Below are 17,858 nucleotides of genomic sequence, written 5' to 3' on the forward strand. Positions count from 1 at the left end.
CATCCATAGACTAGGGGAGCCTGCTCTGTCTTGTCGTTGCGCTTTAATCTGATTCAGCGCCGACACCAACTCCCCATCGTCCCACCTCCAACATGGCCTCCTCTCCACCCTCTGCCAGCACTCCCTTCCCTTCGCCGAGTAAGCCCTCGAGGCAGAGCCAGGGATCCCTCCCACCGCCCCATTTGAGGACCTCCTCTTTGAACCTCTCTCCGCTGGCACGGTCAATTGCGCCGCTGTCCCTGCCGCTCCGGAAAACATTTGTCCAGACACGCCGCGCAATCGCCGTGTCAAACAAGTACGAATAGTAACTCGCGCCATAGCCGTGGAGGTGGCCGAAGAATCCTTGCCACGAGGTGCCCCATGGCTCGGGCACGGAGCCGTGCTTGTTCCACACATCGTAATATACGGCGGTAGAGTCGTAGCGCCCGCTTCGGAGAGCTTGGACAGGTCCGTCTCCATGGTACACCTGATCCAGGATACTCATGAGAATCTGGCTCTCGTTGTTCCAGGCGCCCTGTCTCGAAGCTTCCTTTGACCCTTCCTCGGCAAGAATTTGAAGCATCTCCTCGGGCATGGGAGCATCGGTCTTCCAGTGTCTGGCAAAAAGTTTCAATACCGCTGGGTCTGTGGCAAAGTTTTCCATCAGAACCGAGGGCAGTTCGGAGAAATCTGTTGCTACTCGTGTTCCCGAGATGCCTTGCATGGAGGTGCGGCCGAGAACGCTGTGGATAGCATGGCCCATTTCGTGAAACAGCGAGACGAGGCTATACTGGGAAAGCAACGCAGGTTCGCCGGCTGCACTGGATTGTGGGAAGCCGCATACTAGTGCGATAATTGGGATTTGATGATGAGAGGTCACGCCTGACGTCGGGTTGGTGCTCACAAGTGTCGGCATGCCATTGTTCAGTGGCTCATTGCGCTCTGCGCATTCACGGACTTCTTCATCTGAGATTTCTCGTGAGCACAGAAGTGTGAAGTGAGCCGGGTGACTTTGTTTCCCAGGCCGTGAAAACAGATCGCAATACATGGTGGCAATGTGTTCTTGTTTGTCGGTGTACACGTCCAATCGTCTGACGTCTGGATGCCAGACTTCGCCTTGCTTGGTCTCCCTGGGCACAAATCGGACTCCATACAGGGATTCGAACAGGCTTGACAGACCCTGCATGACATGGCCGATTGCAAAATAGAACTTGGCACTTTCCCGTAAGCGCGACTTGGATGTTCGAGGACCTGCAGCTCCCTCCAGTTGGTCCAGCTTCGCCAGGAGATAGTGGTGATCCCAAGGATTCAATTCTTCAGCACCTTGGTCCATCTTGCGCTTGAGCTCGAGAAGCGGAGCGAGTTCCTTTTGTACATGTATCTTGTTGTTCGCATTGACAGATTCTAGAAAGTTGTTCACAGCCTCTGGTGTCTTGGCCATTTTCTCTATCAGAGTCATCTGTGCGAAGTTGTCGAATCCCGTGAGTTTGGCAAGTTGGGCACGACGTAGCAGCAACTTTTCAAGAGTTGTAATGGTCTTTTTGGCAGCGCTTCTCTCAGCAATGTACATTTCCTTCCTCGTCGCAGGATTTTTAGCGGAACCCAGGACCATTTTGGACCATTTACTCGATACAGGAATCTGTACTTTTTCGTGGTTCTTGTAGCCTTGGACCAATGTAGGATCTATACCATCCAATTGGCCAACAGTGAAAGACTCCCAATCCCTCGCATGGCTCATCTGGTTAATGAAATCGGTTCCCAGTTGGACGATATCATTCGACAGAGAGACAAACTGCCGTCTCTGGTTATCGGGAAGGTGAATGCCCGATTTCGCAAAATCCCTCATCAGGAGCACGGCAACCATCTTCTCCTCTTCACTCCATTGGGACTGAACCTCTGGCATATCCCAAGCCCTCTTAAGCTGCTGGTTCAATCCCGTGGTTGTGTTGAGCTCGTTCATGTACTGAAACATGAGCGAATATGAGGCAGAGGCTGAAGCGGCCACATCGTCACTCGGGTGTATGCTCCTGATGAAGTCGGAGAGATCGATGACTCGGCATAGCAAGTCGCTCAGTCTATCAAGGTCTTTAGGTATGGCTCGGTATTGCTCCGGTGTGGAAGCGGCAAGCGTCCTCTCTACCAATCTCTTGCATTGTATCACCGCAACCTCTGCAAACTTTTGAAAGCCCTGAGGAAGGGTGAGGAACGTGTTCCCTATCAAGCCCGACCTTTGCGTGGATGATGTCTGTGAAAAGGTCCTTTGGTTGAAGACCTCACGTAGGAGGGCATTCTCGCCGCTGTTGCCGGAGGAAGACGCGTGAAGCTGGGGAGGGGTGAAGGTGTTATCGTCGGCCACGGCTATGCCGGCGGCGGTAGAATTGAATCTCTGCTGCCTGCGCAGGCATCTGGAGCAGGTCCATGGCTGCCGCCGCAGAGCCTTCTGCATGCCTAGAGGGCTGAGGTGAGTGAAATGAGCATGTGCTACCCGTGTAACGCATCAAGTAATGTTGCACTACCTAGTGTGAGGAGGATATTTCAATCAACTAAGCTATGTGCTCAGCGGTAGTAAGGGAGGAAATCTGCACCTAGCTAACCGTGACCCGCACCCTAGCGACGCCGCTTTTAAAACCACCCCTCACACCCCATCACCCTCGGCCCTTACCCTTAACTCCCTCCTACACTCTCCTATGCATTAGCGATAGTATATCTTAGGGCCTATAAGATATACATATATATACTAACTTTAGGAATACGATATAGATCTACACCCGATAGTGTGACTAGTTCGATTTCGGTAGTTATCATCTACTCCAAGGACGGCCTATAAGTAGATAGGCAGAGAATAGTTAGGTTTAAGTATCAATACTCGGTACAGGACTCGAAGCATATGAGAAGCCTTGCGAGGAGGTTGGGGTTTCGATCTGTGCTGGCCATCCTCTTGGCAGCTTTGTAGTGTTTGTGTCAGTAGTTCCTGACAGTTTCAATTCCTGGGCTAAGTGGCCGCTCGATCATGTCTCGTTCTTGAATCGCCAGGCTTCTGGCTCAGCTCAGGCGTCCGGGGCAAATAGTTTCCCTGGGCAGCTACACAGTATAATGGCTGGATCATCGGCTTTTGCAACACACTATGAACGGGAAAAGATCGCTATAAGAAACAGAGCTGGTACAGTGGTCTCCTCTGCATCGAGTCTGTAAATGCCACTTCCGCGCGTTTCCCAATCAGTGGTCTAGCCAGCCGTTTGCAAGGCCGGATATCCTTCAAAACCTCCTTGAATGACCTCGTCCAGCGCCTTGCGATAGTTGCCCAGGCCGCCAAAGAAGAACCGGGTCGAGGTGACTTTGCCGGGGACGTTGGAGCCAAAGATCCACGACTGAGCCTCGCGGAAGATGGAGCCCTCGGCCAGGTGCTCGCAGACCGCCACCCACCGATCCTGGGCCTCTTGTGACGCCTCTACTTGGGGCACTCGCCGACGCTCGGCCTCGGCGATGACGCGCGTAATGAACTCGACGTGCGTCTCGATCAGGACCGGGATGTTGGAAAACGCGCCCTGTGGCCCGGTCACCAGGAACAAGTTGGGAAACCCGGCGACCGAGACGCCCATGTACGCCCGTGGCCCGCTGTTCCGCCACTGGTCTTGCAGCGACAGCCCATCCCGGCCGGTGATGTTGAGGCGCAGGTAGTTGCCGTCGACGGCCTCAAACCCCGTGGCGAAGACGATCACATCGAAGGCGAAATCGCGGCCATCCGCCGTCCGGATGCCGGTCGAAGTGATCTCCTGGATGGGACTGGCCTGGAGATCCACGACGTGGACGTTGTCCCGGTTGAATTGCTGATAGTAGCCGCCATCACAGAGCGGCCGTCGCGCATAGGGTTGTCTCGGCAGTAAGAGCTTGGCCTTCTCCGGGTCCTTGACCGTCTGTCGGATTTTCCCCTTGATAAATTCGCAGGCCGCCTCGTTGGCCCGGCGGTTGACGGTCAGATCAGCGAAGCCCCCGAACATGAACCGAAAGCCGTTGCCGCGTTGCCAGAGGCCCTCGAAGATTTGTTGCTGTTGGTCCGGCGTGAATTCATCGAAGCCCTTGGTGGCCTCGTCGAGGCCGAATCCACACACCGAGGCCTTGTTCTTCTCGATGATGGCGTCGTAGTTGGCGTTGATTCGGTCCCGGTATTCTGCGGTCACGGGTCCGTCCCCACTCGGGACCGAGTATTGGGGGTTTCGCTGGAAGCTCACCAGCTCCTTGACCTTGGAGGCGATTTCCGTAATCACCTGCACGCCCGTCGAGCCCGAGCCGATGACGGCGATGCGCTTACCCGTCACTTCAAGATCCGGATTCCATGAGCCTGTGTGGACCAGGTCACCGTGGAAGGTCTCGAGTCCACGAATGTCGGGAAAGTTTTGTTTGGAGAGAAGCCCGAGAGCGGTAACGAGATAGCGAACGCGGATGGTCGAGCGGAAGCCGTCGGCCGTCTTCACATCACAGATCCACGTGGAACTGCTCTCGTCCCAGTTCGCCGCCACCAACTCGGTGTGGAACTGCATGTACTGCTCCAGATCGTGACGCTTAACCACATGTTGGAGATAGCGCAACACCTCGGGCTGTTTGACGTAGTGATGGGACCATGGGTAGGTTTGGAGATCCTCCTTGTCCCAGGTAAAGCGGTACAGATAGCTCTCTGTGTCGCTCATAGCCCCAGGATATCGGTTCCAGTACCAGGTACCGCCGACACCACCGGCAGCGTCGATGACCTTGACCGTGAGGCCGAGTTTTCTCAGCGAGTAGCATTGATAGATGCCCCCGAATCCGGCTCCCACAACCAGGGCATCGTAGTCCGCCTTGATCGCCATGTCGAGATATCCTCTTCAACCTGTGGTAATGACTACCAGAAGAGGGATCTTCTGGGGGACTAGGTCTATGTCAATGGTCATCAGCTGGCGCTGGCTAGACAATCCCAGGACATGAGGCTGAAAAAAAAAACACGCTTTGTCGTTGACCACTCTTCCACGCTTATAGAAACTTGGACCGTTCATTCCCCCCGTGGGGTCAGGTCCTTTTGCTATCTCTTCGCAATCGGACACATTCAGGTGCACACACGGAATCATTGATCTAGTGGCCGCGGAACCATTAGCCGAATTGAATCTTGTAGTATCTGTGTCCCCAAGATCATAACACCGAACACCCCCGACGTCTTTCCCGAGACCATTTCACGACTGTCCGGGAATCAACTATACTTGGGCTGTTGTATTTCCGTGCCAAGACGATAGCCCACATTCTCCGCATGAACGGTTGTCCATTTCTAGACGGTAAACATGTGTTTGTGCGAAACTGCCTTTCTAAAGAGAAGAAACGTTCTGTCAAAAGTTGCGGCATCACCAGGACCAACCTGATTTCATGGGCCGTGGTACATCTCATTGCCTCTGCTATCTGGCGCCGCCACCGTCGCAGCAGCCAGCAAGTCTAAAAGAATGAAGAAATGATGGATACAGCATCAGGACCGGAATTCCTATTAGGGATGCCCCTTCTTCTCCGGCACGTGCCAGGCAGAGATATCGTCTCCCAGGAGGTAGGCCTCAGTGGTTCCATCTGAGGCCAGGGTCTCCACAACCCCGGATATCGGCTCTCGCGGACTCAGCATCAGTTCATGCGATGCTATTTTGATGCCCTATTGTCTTCTCTTGCCATCCATGTGATGCTTTGGTAGCCCTGTGTTCTTTGTCAGGCTGCCACTGCCATCATGCCGCTGCCCACCACTGGCGACTATGCACTTTCTGCCCAAGATGTCGTGTCGTTCGCCTTTGGCAAGCCGGACTACGACCTCGACCGTCCCGTAAGTCTCTGACCATTTCCACTGATCCGACTGACGTGGTCGGTTTGTCGCCAGGTCTTCATCGACGCCACCGATCCTTCGCACTCGCTGTCCTACCGTCAAGCCAAAGATCTAGTCCAGAAACTGATCGCCGGCTTCCACGCGGAGGGGCTGAACGTCGGCGACCGGGTCTGCATCCACGCCTACAATTCAATCTATTACCCCATCATATGTCTGGCGATTGTGGGATGTGGCGGCGTGTCCGTGGGGACGAATCCCACGTACACCTCCCACGAGCTCGCCCACGCGCTGAAACTCGCCCGGCCCAGGTTCGTGGTGACCGAGTCGGAAGCGGCACCCAGTTTGCAGAAAGCCTTGTCATCCACAGGGCGCAGTAAGACGACGCCGGTATTCTTGCTTAATGCTCCGGCCGGGATAGGGGGGGACAACGGGGGACAGCACTCACCTCGAAGCTGGCAGACTTTGCTGAACCACGGTTCACGACCCTGGAAGACGTTCCAAGACAGGACGACCGCCATCGAGACGACGGCATGTCTCTTCTACACCTCAGGAACGACCGGGCAGCCTAAGTGCGCCATGACCTCGCACCACAACCTGGTAGCCGAGCATCAGCTCTTCTACGAAAGAAACCCCCGACGTTACCCGTTTCGAGCCGTCCTGTCGATGCCCTTTTTCCACATCGGCGTCCTCCCCACCGTACTGATCTCACAGCTCCGCGAGGGCCGTCACTGCTACATCATGCGTCGGTTCGAGCTCGAGCCGTTCCTCGCGTACCACGCCCGATACGACGTGACCGAGGCATTTTTAGTGCCGCCGATGATTCTGCGGATCGTGATGAGTGGCCTCTCGGATCCGGCCTCGCCAAATTATAAATATAGTCTGCGCTCGGTCAAGAATGGGTATTCCGGCGCGGCGCCTTGTTCACCCGAGGTGTTGAAACGATTTCAATCACTGCTCGCTAAGGGTGCCACCATGTCGCAGATCTGGGGTATGACCGAAACGACGAGTGTGGCTACCACCGTGCCGTCGGATCTGTTAAGCGCCGCGGCGGCGGGCCAGATTGACGTCGCGGGCACCGTCGGCACCGCCCTTCCCACTCTCACATTAAAGCTGGTGGATGAACAGGGCGAGGACGTCAGCAACGGTGGCCGGGGCCAGTTATGCGTCAAGGGTCCCACGGTCACCCAGGGGTATTTCGAGAACGAGAATGCCACCCGCGAGAGCTTCGACTCGGACGGCTACTTCCACACCGGAGATGTAATCGAGGTTGATGTCAAGTCGGGCTTGCTCTCCGTCGTGGACCGAGCCAAGGAGTTGATCAAGGTCCGAGGGTTTCAGGTAGCCCCTGCCGAGCTGGAAAGTACCCTCCTCTCGCACCCGAACATTGTAGATGCCGGCGTGGTGGGAGTGAAGCTGTCCGACGAAAATCAAGAAGAAGAAGTGCCGCGGGCGTATGTGGTCCGACGAGATGGAGTAGATGCCGCACAGATGTTGACCGAAGAAGACGTTCAAGCCTTCGTCCGCGCACGGCTGGCAAGTTACAAAGCGTTGGCCGGCGGCGTCCAGTTCGTGGACGCCTTGCCCAAGTTGGCCAACGGCAAAATTCTCCGAAGAGTCTTGAGAGAATGGGAGGCGGCGACTCGAAGAGCGGCGACCTCGTCGAAATTATAGAGCCAGGCTGCTGCCGTCGGTGTTGGACCACGGGTCATATGTTGAATTTCTTTAGAGTTTCATTACAATAGCCTAGTGGCGTGGGCTCCATGGGCTGTCAGGCTGTCTCACCGCCAGGTACTACGTCCTAGGAACACTCCACGCAGAGCTTCACAATAGAAAAAGTGGGCCGGTAGCCAGCTCTACCCCGCCATTCATACTCGAGGTTCCAGTTCCCATCATAGCACCCCTGCATGGTCTTCACTGTCCTCTTTCCCCCCCCCTCCACCACCCCCAGTTCGGCCCCCGCGGTCCAGGTCGCCACCAGAGTGAAATTCAGATAATGACGCTTGATACAACTTTCGGCCTGAATCGTCCTCCTTGCCTTTGTATTACCTGGTTTTGTCGTTCACCAATCTTGCTCGACTCCCACCACCGCGCACAGGGAGCTTGTCCATGGCTGAGGGCCCGGCAAACACACAACCACCACCGGGCACGGTGATCGTCGAGGAGCCGGGAAACGGTGCCCGTGGTCGGCGCAACAACTCGATCGCATGCCTCAATTGCCGGAGGCGAAAGGTCAAGGTATTGGTCCAGCTCAGCTCTCCTCATTATTTCGCTTGTGCTGATGCAGCAGTTGCCACCGTACAGTGTAGCAGTGATGTACCAAAGTGCTCTAACTGCCGCCTCTATGATGTCGAGTGCACCTATGTTCAAGATCGCCGCAGGTCAGTACAGAAGTCCCACGCTCTTTCTTTGCTAATCCCGCGCGCAGAATACCGGTTCAGGGACCGTCGAGGCAACGGCTCAACACTACCCAGTCACGGACCGTCAAAGGCTTCACAAGGGGCTCGACTCCGCCGCCACACCAAAATTTCTCGCATTTCAATGTCGATCTCGACTTTGGAGACCTGACAGAGGAGGCGAGCGGTGACGGCCGGGTCTCCGACGACATCCTCCTCGCCCTGGCCTCGACGTCGACTCAGGACTGGCCGGGCTGGATCGAGGGCGACGAGACGTCTGACCCTTTCCACGACCTCGCAGGCGTCGTCCCCGGCGACGGCCTCCCAGCAGAGCTCTGTCCCTTCAACATCGAGCTCCCGTTCAGCCATCCCGAACACGACTCTTTTCCCGAATCCGAGCATGGCGAGTACCCTGGCGAGCGGCAGGACACCCTCTCCCCACCCATGAATCCCCCCGCCGCCGGTACCGCCGCCGGTACAGTCGGCGCTCCGTCCAAAGGCGATCGGGCCCGCAAGTGGTCCGTCGTGACATCGGCTCCCAGCCCCGACGACGACGCGAGCGACGTGACGGAGCAGTTGACCAACCGACTGGGCCGGCTCCAGATTGCGGAAGACGGCCATCCGCGCTACTTTGGCTCGACCAGCAACCTCTACATTCTCCATCACGGACCCAAGTCGTTGCACAAACCCAATATCCGCGACGTCATGACCTTGGGCGACGCGGCGGCCGACAAGGCCGGCTACCACTGGACCCCCGCCGCCGAGTACGAGGCCGAGTTGATCACCCTCTTCTTCAGCTGGTACAATGCCCTGGTCAACGTGGTCGACCAAGACATCTTCTTCCGTGAGCGGGCGCTGTTCAAGTCCGGCAAACGCAGCGACTTGTACTCTCCAGCCCTGGAGAACGCGGTGTGGGTCTCACTTTTTGCTTTTTGTCCCTTCCTTGCTCTCCTGCCACACACACCCCCCGAGAAGATCCAGACCATTGACTCTTCTAGTTATGCCATCGGCGCCATGGTTACCACGACCCCCCATCCCGACATTCCGGGCAGTGCTGACGAATTCTTCGGCTTTCGCACCAAGGCATGCCTCGACATCGAGATCGACAGCCCCACGCTCGCCACCGCGCAAGCGCTCCTCATCCTGTCCGCCCTCGAGGCGGCCCATTCGCGCGACTCCCGTGGTTGGATCTACGTCGGTGAGTCATGTTGCGCGCGGGCTCGGGACGTGTTTCTCACCCAAAGAACCAGGCATGGCGGTCCAGATCGTCTCCGACCTCGGGCTCCATCTCGACCTTCAGCAACAATATGCCGCCCTGTGCGGGTCGGGAGGCAGCAGCAGGACGGGCAATCCGGACGACGTCAACATCCTCCGCATCAATCTGTTTTGGGCCTGCAAGACTTTGGACACGTGAGTGCTATTGTCTCCCCCGGTCTTCCCAATCTTCCTGCTCCATTTGTGGGGGATGGATAGTACAGAAAAAAAAAAGACTCGAAAAACTAATCGTTTTCCCTCAACACCACAGGCTGTGGGGTGCTCTGAGCGGGCGTCCGACGTTGATGGGCAACATCATTAACAACGTGCCAAGTCCCATTCCCTCGCGCACGTATGCGTGGACGTACTACACCAACAAGTTCAGCACCATGACTTTCCCCCCCGACTTTGACTTTGGTGTCGCCGCCCACGTTCCTGTTCACCTGGCGAGCCTGGCCATGATCATGGGCAAGATCTCCGAGACTTTGTACACATCCATCTCTCTCTCTCTCTTGATACACTCCTTGTGGGCGGGAACACCTTTCACTGACAAATGTTTGGCTGCTCATAGATACTGCGGCGTGCCCAACAACATTTCCAACCTGACGTCGTTTGTGGAGGACCGCGAGTCCGAACTTCGGCGGTGGTTTTGCTCGTTGCCGCCGGCTTTGACCATTGACAAGACGACATCGTTGTCGGCCGTCTATCTGCCGTGTGTGTTGGAATTGCAGTAAGCATCAGACCCCCCGCCCCTTCAAATCACGGATGATGGAAATGACTCTTTTTTCCTTTCTGATAGCCTCCAATACTACGACGCCACTATCCTCCTGCACCGCCCTCAGATCTCGGCCTCGGATCGGTCGTCGCCGACGCGGACGTCCTCGCTCGACAAGTGCATCAACGGTGCCCGCGACATCTGCCGGATCCTGGTCCACTACCGTCGGCGCTACGGCCTCCAGCGCATCCACTGCTCCATGGTGCACGTCACCATGACCGCCAGCCTTATCCACGTCTTCCATCTGTACCTCTCCGACACGGCCGGGGTGGAAAATGCCGAGGCGCAGGGCTACTTTTCCACCTGCATCCAGGCGCTGGGCGAGATGGGCCAGACGTACAAGAGCGCCCTGAGGGCGTTGGACGTCCTCTTGTCCCTGCGGCAGAACTGGCAGTACGCCGCCTCGACGAATCCGACGGCAAAGAAATTGCGGTCTGGCTGATATCTCTGGTCGACCCGGCTGGAAGCGAAAGTTTCAGTTTGGCCGCGACACCAGCGCGGAGATAAGGCGAACAAAAACAAAGATCAGAATACTCTTCACGAAAGAGAGCGCACGCTGTTAGTTGAAATCATGTACGTTGTCGGTGTCTGGTGGCCAAAGTCTTTTTTTGTATCATCTATTCAAATGTATTCCTGACCCTGTCTCCCGAGATATGCTTTGGATGGGTATTTCCACAACTAATAGTTAAGCAATCACCCTTTCTTTCTTTGAAAATGGATGGTATATACAACGCTCTGAAACACTTGTGGCCCATCTCGCCCCTCTCAACTGACCACAAAACCTTGGTAACCATTTGCGGCACAAGCCTTGATGAGCTGGATGTACCGGGGCATGCCGCCCATGTAATTTAGGGCCTCGCGCGGCTTCCCCGGGATGTTCGAGCCCATATACCACGTGTTGGCCTTGCAGAGGAGGCTCTTGTTGGCGAGGTCGTTGGTCTCCCGCCGCCATTCCGTCTCGGCAGCCGCAAGGGCTTCGATCCGCCGCCCGTGACGACGCTTCAAATCCTCCAGGCACGAGATGATCCAGTCACCCTGTGCCTCTGCGATGCGAGGGCCGATGGCGAACGCCGTCGGCCCCTGCGGTCCGTACATGAAGAACATGTTGGGAAACCCGGCCGTGGCCATCCCGAACGAGGTGTACGCCCCGCGCGCCCACTTATCCGACAGCTTGACTCCGTCCACGCCCTGGAGATCGATCTTGAGCAGACTGCCCGTGACGGCGTCGAACCCGGTGGCGAGGATAAGCACGTCTAGCTCGATGTGCTCGCCCGACTCCATCTTGACGCCGTGGGGGGTGATCTCCGCTATCCTTGTCTTTCTGAGATTGTAGAGGTTCACATTCGGTTGGGTGTAGACCTCGTAGTAGTTTTGCTCCAGGGACGGCCGTTTGGTCCCGAAGGGATTTTCCGGCTCCCACGGTGCCAGACTCTCGACCGTGTTGGGATCGACGTTGACCAGCCTTTCGCGCACCTTGTCACGCCAGAATCCGTAGACGGAATTGTTAAAATCGGCATTGAGCAAGAGGTCCCTGTAGTTGCCCAGCCACATGTGGAACCCTCCCTTGGCCCAGAGGGACTCGAGGTGGGCGACCCGTTCTTCAGGCGTCGCGTCGCTCGAATCCTTATCGAGCCCGTCATAATCCCATCCCGCGTAGGTCGACATGACCTTGTTAAACAGATCTTCGTAGCCTTGCTTCATCTGCTCTTGTACTTGGATGGCGCCTTCGTCGTAACGCTCCTGTCTCATCGGCAAGGCGTTGTTGGCCGTTCGCTGAAACACGGTGAGGTGCTTCACCACAGGGCCAATCTCCTGAATGACCTGGACGCCACTGGCTCCGGTCCCGATGATGCCCACTCTCTTCCCTTCCAGGTCGAGGCCCTCCTTCGGCCAGAGGGCCGTGTGGTGGCAGACACCCTGAAACGATTCGAGACCTTTGAGTGGCGGCACATAATGCTTTGCGGCAAATCCGGTCGCCAGAAGGAGGAACTGGCTTTTTGCGACGTAGCCCGTGTGCGTGACGACGGTCCACTGATTCTGGTCCTGGTCGTAATGGGCTTTAGTCACGGTCTGTTCGAAGGTGATGTCCTTCTTGATGTCCCACTTTTCGTCGACGTGGGCGAAATACCGACACAACTCGTCGCGGCCAGGGAATCGTTCGGTCCAGGTCCATCCCTCCCAGAGCTCCTTGGCCGAGAACTCGTACAGTGGCCAGTACGTGTCGACGCGGGCTCCCGGGTACGAGTTTGCCCACCACACACCTCCCAGGTCTTTTCCCGCCTCCAGCACTTTGATCTTGTACCCCAGTCGACGGAGGTGGTACAGCAGGTAGATGCCACCAAATCCGGCACCGACGACCACGACGTCGAACTCTTCGACGTGGCTTTCGCCGTTTGGAGCCGTGGAACCGTTCGTTGTCATGGCTGCGATTCTTGGTTGCAACCCGTCCTGAGCGATCTATGTGTGACTGAAGTGTAGGCAGCATGAACAAAAGAGCCGACTTTGAACCATTCAGGCGCCTTGCAAGGCTCCGGGGAAGCGGGGAGGTGGATGAGTGTGACCACATGGACAATATTTCCTTCCCCACCAAGGCATTCCTTGGCTCGGGCATGTCCAACTTCCACGGCTGTCTTCTTTTGGTCCAACTCCCGCTGGATACCATGTCGCAGCCCCGCGGAGTTCTTGCTCGGCGCGTGCGGTCAAGCTTCACTGTCGGAAATGCGCACCGTCTGAAGACATATTTCCATGCTCCGGGTCACGTTCAGAGCCTCGGTCTGGGCGCTGGGCAATTTCGAATGGCCTCAAGTATCGTCACGCAGGTTGCGGGTGTGAGGACGGCCGCAAAGGGAACGAAACCTCCTGGTGCTGGGGGACGAGCGCTCGCGTCAGGTTCTCGACCATCCCATCTCCCACAATGACAATCGCGATACCGCACTCGGCGCCCATGCCACCAGGACTGAACGACTTATTGGCCGGAGGGACTGTGTCCAAGTCAGTCTTGATCAATGGAGCAAACACTGGCCTTACGGCACCAGAAGAAGAAGAAGAAGTGAAAGAGAAAGGGGAAGAAGAAGACCATTGCCTGCTCAATGGCGCCGCCATTGTATTCCATTCCCCAGCCTTCCCAATCTAGTCCTTTTGAATCCGGAGTTCACACCTGACGCTCCAGTCGAGCAGATACCTCTCAAGAGACCCGAAGATCTCACCAGCGCCTGGTTGGGGTCCTTTCTCGGTCGCAATCTTGCAGAGGATGGATTCCTGGTCAACCACATTGGCCAGGGTCATATGAGCAACACCGTTCGCGTCGACTTTCACGAGGCCGATCAACCACATCGTCCGCAATCGGTCGTGGTCAAGTTTGCAAAGGACGACGCTGCCATTCGTGGCCTGGGGCTGAAATTCGGCCACTACCTCCGTGAAGCCATCTTTTATCGGCACTTTGGCGATCTTCTGGCGGCTGCGCTGCCCCTCTGCTACGGCGCCGTCGTCGACAAAGATGCCTGGTTCACCATTGTTCTGGAAAATCTTTCCATCCATGGCAGCTACAGCGTCAACCAGATCTTAGGGACCGACTACGAGCACGCAGCTCTGGCTCTCAAGACGCTGGCCATGTTCCAAGCGCCGTTGCTGGGAACCTCCCCCCGGAAGGGCGACGAGTGGCTTTTGGCGCCACCAGCACTAGACCAAAATCTCTTCAGCGAGTCCCTGCCCGCCTTTCGCGCCAAATACAAACTGGAGCCGGAGCACGATCGACTCCTGGATTGGATGGACCAAAACCTCGACGCCTGGTGGGCGACACGCGACCCCCCCTTCTCTCTCTTCCATGCAGACTACCGTCTCGACAATATCATTTTTCTGCCTCGAGGTGATCGTCGAGCTGCGGTGATCGACTGGGGAGGCGTCAGCTGGGCCTCACCATTGAGAGATGTGGCCTACTTCCTGGGTAACGGCTTGACCGTGGAAGACCGACGCAGATGGGAAAAGGATCTGGTGCGTGTCTATCTCGACGAGATGAATCGTCTGAGTAAAGTCAAGATGACCTGGGATCATGCTTGGACACAGTATCGGTTGGCCGCGATTTATGGCCTCGCCCAACAGTAAGTCTTGTCGCATCACCCCGACTGATCTTTGCCACTCTTGCTAATTCCGTCACGGCAGCATCCCTGCCGCCGCCATCGAAGAGCCGACAGATCACATCAAAGCCTTCTTCAACACGTTGGTCCCGAGACAAGCACAACATGCCCTGGACATGGATGCCACCTCGTTGGTAAGACCTCACACCTCCTCAATATCGGCGACCGTCGGCGATGAAAGTCAGCAAATCCCGCCCGATGGCTCCGGTCCCATGTGGAGCGAGAGTTGGTATTTTGACTGTGTCTCAAGCGACGGGGAGTTGGGGTTTTATGGTCGACTGGGACGGTTGCCCAACCAACAGACCGGCACTTTCTTTGGCGGAATCCTGCGGCGCAACAAAGATCCGATCGTGTTTGTCAACATGGACGCTGCTCTTCCCACATCCGATGTGACCACGCAAACGCTCTGGACCGACCGATTCACCGTTGAGAGTCGGTGTCTGGACCCGTTGAAGAGATTCGCCCTCACGGTCCGAGGCACGGGTGCCGCCTTCTCCGACCCGTCAGCCCCGTTCCATGGGGGAACGGGCGTAGACGTGGATGATGTGGTGGTCGATCTCGTCTGGGACACTGCCGGCATCCCATATCAAAAGCGGGGCCTGACCCGTTACGAATTTCCCTGTCGCGTTTCCGGCACCGTCAAGATCGGGGCTGAGTGTCTCAGCGTGCAGAACGCCCCGGGAGAGCGCAACCACAGTTGGGGGGTCCGGAATTGGTGGGTCGCCGACTGGGTGTGGTCGGGTCTCCACTTTTCAGACGGCATGGACGTCTTCACTATTGCCTTGGGCAGGGGTCGCGAGAGTAGCGGCGCGTGCGGCGCCATACAGGAGAACGGCAAGCTCACAGAGATCACGAGTGTCGTCAACGAGTTTGACCCCGCAGACACCGGCGCCCCCAGCCATCTCACCCTGCGGATTGAACCCGGCGACCTGGTGATCGAATGCGAGATGATCGGGCAAGTTGGCCTGCGCCTCCTTGACCAGGATGGCCGGGAAACGCATCTTCCACGCGCCATGTGCAGGGCCAGGACGAATCGCGGCCAGACAGGGGTGGGATGGCTGGACTTTAACATTGTGGTCAAGAAAGAGCCCGACACTGCGTCGGGTGTATGTGGCAAGAGACGCAGCGTTGCAGCCGGAACGGATGCAGCAAGGCCGGCGAAAATAAGGGCAACAACAGGAAGCAAGTGTTAGTTAGATGGCAACGACCAGTACGGGCCGTCGTATTGTGGCTTCCGGAGGCAGTGTCCCGATATAGAAGATTGGCATCATGTATAGTCCATACAATTGCTCCCACTGAAGCTCCTGTAAGAACAAGGAGTGGGAATGAGTATTTGACGTGAGGAATTTAAGAAGTGACGGGCATTTTCAAAGCTTGTCTTTTGTATACGTGGCGCGTGATATGACGGGGCTGTGCTGAATACCATCAACGACAGTCCCGAAGCTGATGTGAGCAGACTCGAACAGAACGTAATGCTCTGCCCATGGGTGCAGTGCTGTCGGACATTCCCTGGGCGCTTGCGAGCTGCGCTCATATGTAACAAGGAGAAAAAAAGACGGGAAAAGACTCGGAAGTCATGCGAGAGAACGGGTATGGTCTCAAAGGCAGAGCGTCCTTCGTGGACTTTGAGTGGTCCTGATAAAGTGCTACCTAACTTCCATCTCCGTGTAGATGATGGCCCAGATCCAGAAACCCATGAACCACCCGGCATGCAACCTGGCCGACGCAAGGTCTTTTCCCTCTTTTGCAACCCCGACTGTACGCCATCTCACGCCTCAGATGAGCTCTCAGACCTTGTGCTCGGCATGGACGACCTGTGTCTGCTCGGTTTTGGCCAGGGTCGAGTCCAGGTTGTCGACGTCCATGTCTCGGAGACGCACCACGGGCTCCTCGCCGAATAGCTCGCCGATTTCCTCCAGCGACAGGCCCTTGGTCTCGGGCAGGACTAGCAGACAGAGCGTACCACACACGACGCCAACAGAGATGAGGATGAGGTAGTACTTGTAACCGATGTTCTGGAATCCGGTGCTGGCGGGGGAAGCCCACGCGATGGTCGCGCCAAAGTAGGTGGCCATTGCCAAGCTGACGCCCTCGGTCCGCAGGTGGCTGGGCCAAATCTCGGATGTGTAGACGAAGCACGAGGGGTCCATCCAGAAGTTGTAGAAGAAACCAAACAGGAAGAAAAAGGCCACCCCCGTGCGCAGGCCAGCGATGTCGTTGGCTGGAATCCATTTCGCCGCGACCACGGCTTCCATGGCCAGGCAGAAGGCGCAGGTGTAGGCACCGCCGGCTAGTCAGAGAGAAGTAGACCGTCAGTAAGGGAACTTTGGACGTTGGGAGGGAGAGAGAGAGAGAGAGAGAAATGCCAGAGGAATCGCTTACCCATCAAGCGAACGCGACCGACGCTGTCGGCCACGATGCCGCCGCTGATGGCACCGAATAAGACAGCCCCGAGCCAGGCCACGCTCAAGCCCAGTTGCAGGCGGAAACCGTAGCCTAGACCGCCGAACAAAATAGGGATGTAGTTGGCGAGCACCAGGATCCCGGTGGACATGGCGGTGATCCAGACCAGGACAGTGGACAGAGCCCTCCGGCGGAGTGCCGGGGTCCGCCAGATATGGAGGTATCCGCGGGGCAACTTGTTCTCGAGGCTGACCTGCTCGCGGATCTGTATCATCTCGGCCTTGGCCAGGGTGAAGTGGACGTCGCTCGAGTGGCTGTGGACCCTTTTGAGCACCGCGAGCGCGTCCTCGTACCGTTCCTTCTGCACCAGCCACCTGGGCGACTCGGGGATGAAATACATCAGGCCGGTGATGAAGAGCGCAAAGATGGACATGAGGATGAAGTTCAGCCGCCACTGGACTAGCTCCGTGACCCAGCTGAAGCCGAACGCGGTCGCGGCCGAGGTGACGTAACCCAGATCCTGGCCGACCACGTTCAGGGACACCAGCCAGCCGCGGGAATGGGGCGGCGACAGCTCGCCGATGAATTGAGGAGAGACAGTCAGCACCATGGCGCCGCCAATCCCGGTCATGAAGCGAAACACCAACAACATGGGCAGGTGGTAGCTGGCCGCACACAGCGCGCCCGAGATGCAGACGATCAAGGATCCCATTCCCATGGCGACGCGGCGCCCGTAGCGGTCGGAAATCGGCTGTTGCAGAAATGAGCCGATGAAGGCGCCGCCATAGTAGATGCCGACCAACGCGCCCTGATACGCCGCAGCCTTGTCCGCCGGCAGGAACTTTGCGATAAAGGTCGGCTGGGCGAAGGAGCCGGCCATGACATTGGAGGCATAGCCATAGATTGACGTCGCCAGCGCGATACCTAGAACAACCTTTGTTGGGTCATCGACGTCAGCCTTGCACCGTGACATTCCCGGCGAGGGAAGAAGGGGGGGGGAGGAGAAATCATGGTACTTACGATGATATTCAGAAAGGAAGTATAGACCTCAAGGTGATGAACCTCATGCGAGGGGCCCTCCACGCCAGCTTCCATGT

At 56.9% G+C, this 17,858-nt stretch overlaps 7 protein-coding genes across 7 annotated transcripts; 3 read left to right on the plus strand and 4 right to left on the minus strand.

The window, feature by feature from the left end:
• Window positions 1–43: 43 nt before the first annotated feature.
• On the minus strand, window positions 44–2,425 carry Z517_07841 (uncharacterized protein; the record flags this gene model as incomplete). The annotated part of the gene is made up of 1 exon (XM_013426362.1): window positions 44–2,425. The coding sequence occupies one exon, from the start codon at window positions 2,423–2,425 to the stop codon at window positions 44–46; it is 2,382 nt and encodes a 793-aa protein (XP_013281816.1).
• A 778-nt stretch (window positions 2,426–3,203) lies between these two features.
• On the minus strand, window positions 3,204–4,823 carry Z517_07842 (uncharacterized protein; the record flags this gene model as incomplete). The annotated part of the gene is made up of 1 exon (XM_013426363.1): window positions 3,204–4,823. The coding sequence occupies one exon, from the start codon at window positions 4,821–4,823 to the stop codon at window positions 3,204–3,206; it is 1,620 nt and encodes a 539-aa protein (XP_013281817.1).
• Window positions 4,824–5,710: 887 nt separating this feature from the next.
• Window positions 5,711–7,474, plus strand: Z517_07843 (uncharacterized protein; the record flags this gene model as incomplete). Its single annotated transcript, XM_013426364.1, has 2 exons — window positions 5,711–5,803; window positions 5,858–7,474. The coding sequence occupies 2 exons, from the start codon at window positions 5,711–5,713 to the stop codon at window positions 7,472–7,474; spliced, it is 1,710 nt and encodes a 569-aa protein (XP_013281818.1).
• A 435-nt stretch (window positions 7,475–7,909) lies between these two features.
• Window positions 7,910–10,667, plus strand: Z517_07844 (uncharacterized protein; the record flags this gene model as incomplete). The annotated part of the gene is made up of 7 exons (XM_013426365.1): window positions 7,910–8,181; window positions 8,229–9,107; window positions 9,195–9,394; window positions 9,447–9,606; window positions 9,722–9,937; window positions 10,022–10,180; window positions 10,250–10,667. 7 exons carry the CDS (start codon window positions 7,910–7,912, stop codon window positions 10,665–10,667), a joined length of 2,304 nt encoding a protein of 767 aa, XP_013281819.1.
• A 323-nt stretch (window positions 10,668–10,990) lies between these two features.
• Z517_07845 (uncharacterized protein) lies at window positions 10,991–12,646 on the minus strand (the record flags this gene model as incomplete). Its single annotated transcript, XM_013426366.1, has 1 exon — window positions 10,991–12,646. One exon carries the CDS (start codon window positions 12,644–12,646, stop codon window positions 10,991–10,993), a length of 1,656 nt encoding a protein of 551 aa, XP_013281820.1.
• A 493-nt stretch (window positions 12,647–13,139) lies between these two features.
• On the plus strand, window positions 13,140–15,551 carry Z517_07846 (uncharacterized protein; the record flags this gene model as incomplete). Its single annotated transcript, XM_013426367.1, has 3 exons — window positions 13,140–13,328; window positions 13,403–14,322; window positions 14,384–15,551. 3 exons carry the CDS (start codon window positions 13,140–13,142, stop codon window positions 15,549–15,551), a joined length of 2,277 nt encoding a protein of 758 aa, XP_013281821.1.
• Window positions 15,552–16,145: 594 nt separating this feature from the next.
• Z517_07847 (uncharacterized protein) lies at window positions 16,146–17,734 on the minus strand (the record flags this gene model as incomplete). The annotated part of the gene is made up of 2 exons (XM_013426368.1): window positions 16,146–16,648; window positions 16,741–17,734. The coding sequence occupies 2 exons, from the start codon at window positions 17,732–17,734 to the stop codon at window positions 16,146–16,148; spliced, it is 1,497 nt and encodes a 498-aa protein (XP_013281822.1).
• Between the last annotated feature and the right edge of the window lie 124 nt (window positions 17,735–17,858).

Source organism: Fonsecaea pedrosoi, assembly GCF_000835455.1.
Source record: "Fonsecaea pedrosoi CBS 271.37 unplaced genomic scaffold supercont1.5, whole genome shotgun sequence".
In the NCBI taxonomy this organism is placed as follows: Eukaryota; Fungi; Ascomycota; class Eurotiomycetes; order Chaetothyriales; family Herpotrichiellaceae; genus Fonsecaea; species Fonsecaea pedrosoi.